Source organism: Cyprinodon variegatus, unplaced genomic scaffold (assembly GCF_000732505.1).
Source record: "Cyprinodon variegatus isolate N-32 unplaced genomic scaffold, C_variegatus-1.0 Scaffold1222, whole genome shotgun sequence".
In the NCBI taxonomy this organism is placed as follows: Eukaryota; Metazoa; Chordata; class Actinopteri; order Cyprinodontiformes; family Cyprinodontidae; genus Cyprinodon; species Cyprinodon variegatus.
This window is the reverse complement of record NW_015151675.1, coordinates 113,943-121,176: the sequence shown is the minus strand read 5'-3', so window position 1 is coordinate 121,176 and position 7,234 is coordinate 113,943. Positions and strand designations below refer to the sequence as shown.

Sequence of the window (7,234 nt, the reverse complement as noted above, 5' to 3'; positions counted from 1 at the left end):
TAGTTTGCCAATGGAATAAATATTTTTATTCTTAAAATAAGATAATTAGATAACATGCACTTGAAATAAGACAATGCAATAGTTTTTTTCTTTCTTTAAATGTAAATTGTCTTGTTCCATTGGCAAAATGTATTTTTTACCTTCTAAATCCAGGAACAAATGCACTTATTTTTATAAAAAATGGCTTATCTAGATTTCATTTTTTTTCCAGAGAGGATACACTGCAAAAACGATCTAAAAATAAGTAAAAATGTCTTAAATTAAGTGTATTCACCCTTAATTTGAGTAGGTAAATGATATAGTTAGCCAATGGAATGAGTAATTTTACTCTTAAAATAAGACAATTATATAAAATGCACTTGAAATAAGACAATGCAATAGTGTTTTTTTATTTTAAGTGTAATTTGTCTTGCTCCATTGGCAAAATGTCTCTTTTACCTCCTCAATTCAAGAACAAATACACTTATTTTAAGAAAAAATGACTTATCTAGATTTAGATTTTTTGCAGTGTAAGCATTTTGAGTACTAATCGGTTACTGACAGCGTGAAACATTTTTAGTTATTTCAGTGAGTGGGTTTAGTATAGCCTAAAAGGATGCAAATATTGCACTTTTTATGCTCTGCTAGAAAATGTTCAACTTTTAGGAATTTGAAAAACTGGGTTAGATTTTTTATTTTTTGATGTTCGTAAAATAATCTGAATACTAACTACTAACTTTTTGCCTCAGAGGAGATTGTGGATCGCCAAATCGCCGATGGCCTCATTCCTCCGGATCTGAAGGAGAAGATCATCTTTGTGTTGCTCAGAAAGCATCGTCACCAAACCAAGAAACCGATCCATCGCTCCCTGGCAGACATGGGAAAGTCCTCCAACACGCCCTCTAGTAAGGATTTGTGTTGGTTTGAATTTCCATGTAATTAATCAGCAACATCTTTGATGTAAGGGCTTAGTAATCTTCAGCCCCATAACCTCCCTTGTTTTCAGTGAGCACAATCTTCAGCATTTTCCCCTCATTGTAAAATCAGCTCTTTACTCATATACATGTTTGCTGCCTGTCTGTCAGACCGTAGCCCTCAAGTCAATCTGACTCGTAGTACTAGTTCATCTTCCGGGATCCACCGTTCCACAGAAGACCTTCGTTCTCGGCCGTCAAGCACCCTCAGCCGCCTGCGTGAGTCTCAACACATGGCATCAACACATATAAGGCCCATATACTGTACTCTGGTGATATATGAAAGACTATAGAAGTACTGAGGTGTAATATGCACATAAATGCATCAAAATATTCAGAATAATTGGTTTTGCAATAAAAGAGGTCATTGCTTTGTTCATTAAGTAGGATCTTTGGTGCTTATTACACATATTGAATTGTGCATTGCACTATAAAGCATGAGTAGAGTAGCATATTCGGCATACTGTATATCCACTATTATCCTAATACTTCTGCTGCAGAAAACTTTCCCAAACATTTCCAAACCTTTACATACCTACAGTTATTCAGTTAGTATCTACTCATCCAATTATTTTCAGACAGCAAACACTTAAAAAGACAATAAAATGCCTAATGATTATTATATTGCTCATGTGATTGCATGCAATTTGCGTTGCTAAGATTTGCTATGAGTTGAAGAAAATATGTTATTCTTCTTTTGTTAACACTGAAAAAAATGAAACTTAAAGATCATCGGTAAGCAGAAAAAAGATTTAAAACTGAAAGTATATTTTAAACTGTAGAAAAAAGCTTTGAAACAGCCCTAATTTGCATAAAGTCAATGACTTTGCAGGATTTACCCCTTCTGGATGAGCATGCGGTGACAGTATACATTCCTTTGCTTTATGTAATTGAATTTAGAGCAATCCCTCAGACTGAACATGCATGCAGCAACAGTGGAAAAACTCCCTTTTAATGGGAAGCGGCCTCCAGAAGAACCAGGCTCACTGACCTTTCTCTGAGTCTGACTGGGGTGCAAGGAAACAGAAGCAGACATACAAAAAGGAACATCTGATCTATAAATATTACAAAATGGGTTGTAACAGTAATCCAGCTCTATAGTCTAGAAATTCACAGCTAGTTTTAATGGCAAAAGAATAGAAAAGAGAATGTAGAGTTAGTTACAGTCAAAGCCCATAGCTATGTTGAGGAGAGAAACAGGACCAAACACTGAAACAGACCGAACTCTATCATCTGTAATTTAACGTATAGATGGCAGCAGCTCAGCTGATCCCTTCCTCTGGACGGTTTTATTCTCTGTTTAAATGATTGTTTTAAGAAAATAACGTAATAAGATAGACATTTTTCTTCAAGTACTCTACAAAAACTGATTTGAAATACATAGAAATGTCTTAAAATAAGTTTATTCAAACTCAAATGAGCAGGGTACGTTAATAAGATGTTCAGCCAATGAAATTAGTATCTATGCAAATAAAATACCATAATAAGATGTTGCCCAGTAGGTGCCCAGAGAAAAAGGTTGATTCCAGGTGGTTGACTGACAAGAGGCAGTGGACTCTACAAGCGAGTTACAGATGCTGAAGCCTTGAAGGCTGCAGATTGAGCAGGAGGTCAGATCGAAGCAGACGAAGGAAGGCAGGATGATCCAGGTCAAAGTCAGGAAGCGAAGACAAGTCAGGCAAACAGATCAGAACAGGGACAGGCAGGCTCAAAGGTCCAACAGCAAAACGGGTCAGGATCAGGAAATCAGAGCACAATCAGTAATGCTACAAAACTCTCACACCAAACACTCAAGAATAATGCAGCACTGATGAGTGGGAGCAAGCAGTTTAAGTAGAAGCTGGAACAGGCGGATCAGATGAGTGGTAATGAGAAACTGGACGGAGCCTGGCAGGAGAATAAAATTACTAATCAAGCCAGTCATCAAAGCCAAGACACAAAACAATTGTTTTGTCTGCTGCTCTGTTGATTTTAAAGCTCTGTGTGCACCTGGTATTAGATCAGTTTTATGATTTACTAGTTACATTTAATTCAATTCAATTTATGTATATAATTCAGATTCGCAACAGGTCATCTGAAATCACTTTACAGAGACAATACATTCAGATTGGATAAAGGTTTCTGCCAAGGAAAACCAGTTAATAATATCCAGTCGTTGACTTACAAGACATGCTCCTCCTGGATGAGCAAGTTGCAACAATTTTCGCTTTCATTTTGTCGTTGATGCTTCAGCAATACCTCACATTGAGCATGCATTTAGCGACAGTGGAAAGGAAAACTCCCTTTTAACAGGACGAAACCTCCAGCAGAATCAGGCTCAGTGTGAGCGGCCATCTGCTGAAGCTGAATGGAGTTGAAGGAGACAGAAGCAGAGATACAGAAAGAAGCAGTCTACAAAGCCAGGCAGAGAATTTGCTAGTCAGCTCCCATGTCAGAGGATGAAAGAGAGCCCATCCAGTTAGTCACAGTCAGAGAAACAGGGCTAAGGCAAAAATCCATCATCTATAAACAAAGGTGGTGATTATGGCAGCCTAGCTTATATTTCAAGAATTATATAAGGACCAGAAGAAGCTACTATGTCAGGAAAAATAAGAGAAAATAACATTAGTTGAACTTGAAAAATACTTCAGAATGGGAGAATAGAGATAGAATAAAGTAGAATGATGAAAAGTGGTCCCTATGTCCTCCAGCACCCTAAACTTAAAGCAGCATAAATATAGAAAATAGCTCAGGGTAACCCAACTATTTTGCATGAAATATGAGAAAGGTACTAGACCTAAGACAAAAACTGGTAAGTATCTGTTATGAGTATGCTTTTATTCATTGATACAGCACTCATAAGCCCTACTATGAAGCTGATCTTCTGTTTAATGCACCATCTTGAGGTTTGAGTATGTGAGTTTGTACGGATGAAATGACCTGGTCAGGATACAGAGCATCCCACAGCACACATGCTATACCTCTAAGGAAATGAGTCTGCTCTTTCTCCACAGATCCTTCCCAGAGCCGAAGCATGAATGATATTTCAGACACACCCAGTACAGACCAGGTGAGCCTTGTTTTAAAGTATTTTGTATAAATCTATCTAATTGGGGTTTTTTAGCACCTCAGCCTGCACAGGTCGTTAATACCTGATTAAACTTTTAACTTCCAGTCTTTTTTTAAGGGATTATTGCTGTTTGTATCAGAACCGTTTGGCTACAAATCCAATAATAATCCTCTTCCTGATGTTTTCAATGCCTTAAAAACAAAAATGTAGATTAGGCCAACTAAACAATTCTGTACTTTGTCACATAACGACCTCAAACTTTATTGTAATTATGTGAACTATATGCTGTGAATAACAGAAAGTTGTATATAATTCCAAAGTAGATGAAAAATATACTTAGTTTTGAACAAAATGAATAATCTGGAAATTTACTTTCAGAGTTCACCTCTAAGTAAATTAACATTCTAGCTGATCTAATGTAGCATTATCCAGCATTCCAGTTAAATCTTTATTTCCATGGAAACTGTCAAGAGACATGAGAAAAGTTGAGCAGAGTAGCAGAATGTCCATGGTGACACTGGAGGAGCTGCAGAGACTCCGAGCTCTATGGAGGGAACTTTGTTCCACTATTGTTGCAAGCACAGAAAATGTTTTGCAAATGGAAATCATAAAAAAAGGGTTAGGGGACATATTGTTCCTAATGGGAGCAACTTGCTACACACTAAGAGAAAGACGTAGCCCATTTAAATGAGGCCATAAATAATCGAATAAAGAAAATTCGATCTTCTAAAAATTCACCAACCTCTTCTCTCCATGTGTACAAGACTGGTAATGTCCTTAAAAATCATGAAGGCCAAATAATAAACAGTTTGAATAGAGCAGAAAATGTTGTAATTGAGGTGACCTTTCTTTTACATTATGAGTTAAAATATATATTCTATAAACCTTTGTTTTTTCAGATTCAAAAAATCCTCTTGTGTTTACTACAGTTTTGATAAGGGAAGGTGTGTGGTAGAGCAGTAATGTGGGGGGCCCAAAAACAGAGGTTGGTGCGCTCTGTACAGTTTTATCAACTCGAGATCTTCACTGCACCTCTTACTCCCTTTCCTCTATGCCATAAAAGCCAGAAGTGCCTCAAAAATTGGGCTTTTTTATAAAATTACATGTTTCCACATATTTACGCTTTGTTTTTCAAAGGGACTTTACTTATTTTAAAAGGGCTTGAATTTATTTAAGTATTTCCTTGTTGTGCTGAAATAACCTGGTGATTCTCCTTTCATGATAGGGGTGTTTTGTTTGTGATGAAAAAAATGGAACTAACTAATCCCTTTTAATCCACACAGTGGGGCGGATTAAAATGGGAATTTGTTAAACTGTGCTTTACGCACACGCAGGTTTGCACGTATAAGTCATTGTTGATTTGTTCAGACAAATATTTTGAATTTGTCAGAACTTGATTACATTTTAATATTTCTGGAATATAAACTTATCTAGGTATGTAAGTGAATCGGCTGGTTTACTCCCATCCCTTATTAAGGTGCTATCTTTATAAAGTCTCCATGGTTACTAATTGTATCACCTAAGCATTGATTCAAACTCCACTTGTCGGCATGAACTGCTTAGGTTAACTTCCTGCATAACCTACATATGTTCCAGCTCTGTTGGTTTTTGTCAGAATCAATTGTTCAGTTGGAGACACTCAATCATCTTAACTTCTAGACAAAGCATACCTTAGTTTTGTGTTTTCAATGCGCTGAGATGAGTAAAATGTTAGGAAGGAAACAAAAGCAGATGAATAAAAACGAAGAACTATAGAAAGTAACATTGCAAAAAGATTTTCAGATGCATTAAGAGATCAAAACCATTACTGCTCCAGCACTACCAACCCTACCAGTTCATTTAGTTCTTATCTAGGTTTCAACTGATTGTGGTTTCTGCACCTGTTCGAAGTGAAAAAAGGTTTAATTACTTATCGCTGTTTTGGCTGGATGGAGCCGGCTTTACTGGACCTTAAACAACATGTTGACATCTGTTAGGGTTATTATTGATGATGTGTGAGTCTCTTACACACTAATATTTCCTGCCTTTTGTGTGTCAGAACTACTGTTTTTCCCAAATAGTTTATCTTATTGGGACAGCTCCTCTGTCCGGATAAAAATTCATCTTCATTATGCACATGGTAAAGATTTGGAAATAAAATGAGAGTGGTGTCTCTGATCTAAGAACAAAGTGTAATGTGTAATAATGTGATGATGTGGCAGACTGGAGTTGTATAAAATGCTTCTTTAACTGTGAATCGTGGCCACTTCAATGAGATGTGAGCCTAGTTGGTAAGCAACTGCTTTCTATAACTCTGAGCAAATCTCTGGTCTGAGTAAGATTACAATTTCTGTCAAAACCTGTTGTCATGTCTTATGATCATATAATAAATATACATTATGAAGTGTTATTTAAATAGTTGGTCCCGAGTGATATATTCTCCAGAAAAGAACCAGAGAGACAAAACAGAGCCTTCTTTAACAAGTCCTTGTGACGGTATTTTATTTTAATTTATTAAGATTCCACACTTTACAGGGTTCAAAATCAGAATCAAGTTTATTGACAAGTAGGTTTGCACTTACAGTACAAGAAATCTGACCTGTTGTTGATGGTGCAGACAAATTAGGTATATATACAGAATAGAGGATCTATAGTTATATACTATATAAATATACAATATATTATATCCGATATAGTATATAGCTATGTATTGCATACACAGTAGGCTATGCGTTAATATAATGCAGGAGGTCTGGAGATGTGACTTTGGTGTAGCTTCTAGGTCCTGAACGAGGGAGGGAGAGAGGCACTGTCAGGGTCTCTGGGGTGTCTGGGCCTTGTTGATAAGGCTGGTAGCGGATGGGAAGTAACAGTTCTTGTAGCGTGAGGTTTTGGTCCTGATGGACAGCAGCCTTCTGCCAGAGGGAAGTGAATAAAAAACTGGGGTACGAGGGATCAGCCACAGTCTTTCTACGCCTTAGGTCCCGTCCACACGAAGTCAAAACGAACACGAAACGCTAATATTTTCCAGAACGTTTATCGTAAAGACGGAGACGTAAAATAAATGTGATCGACCACACGAATGCATGAAAACGCTGCAAAATGTATGCCAGGCCTGTAAGTGGTGCTGTGGTGCCAAAGCAAAAATAGGCGAAAACAGGCAATGAAATGTTGGGCATGCGCAGTAATATTTATAAAACAACCCTGCGGGTCCATTTTCGTGGTTCAGTCAAATTGAGGTGATTAACTATGT

At 37.1% G+C, this 7,234-nt stretch overlaps 1 protein-coding gene across 1 annotated transcript in view; it reads left to right on the top strand.

Moving 5' to 3' along the window:
• slc4a5 (solute carrier family 4 (sodium bicarbonate cotransporter), member 5) overlaps nucleotides 1–7,234 on the top strand; it is a 52,477-nt gene that overhangs the window by 8,007 nt on the left and 37,236 nt on the right. The window contains exons 4-6 of the mRNA XM_015401456.1: nucleotides 729–884; nucleotides 1,080–1,172; nucleotides 3,947–4,002. Of these exons, the coding sequence (XP_015256942.1) occupies nucleotides 729–884; nucleotides 1,080–1,172; nucleotides 3,947–4,002 (305 nt within the window). The remainder of the gene's footprint in view (nucleotides 1–728; nucleotides 885–1,079; nucleotides 1,173–3,946; nucleotides 4,003–7,234) is intronic.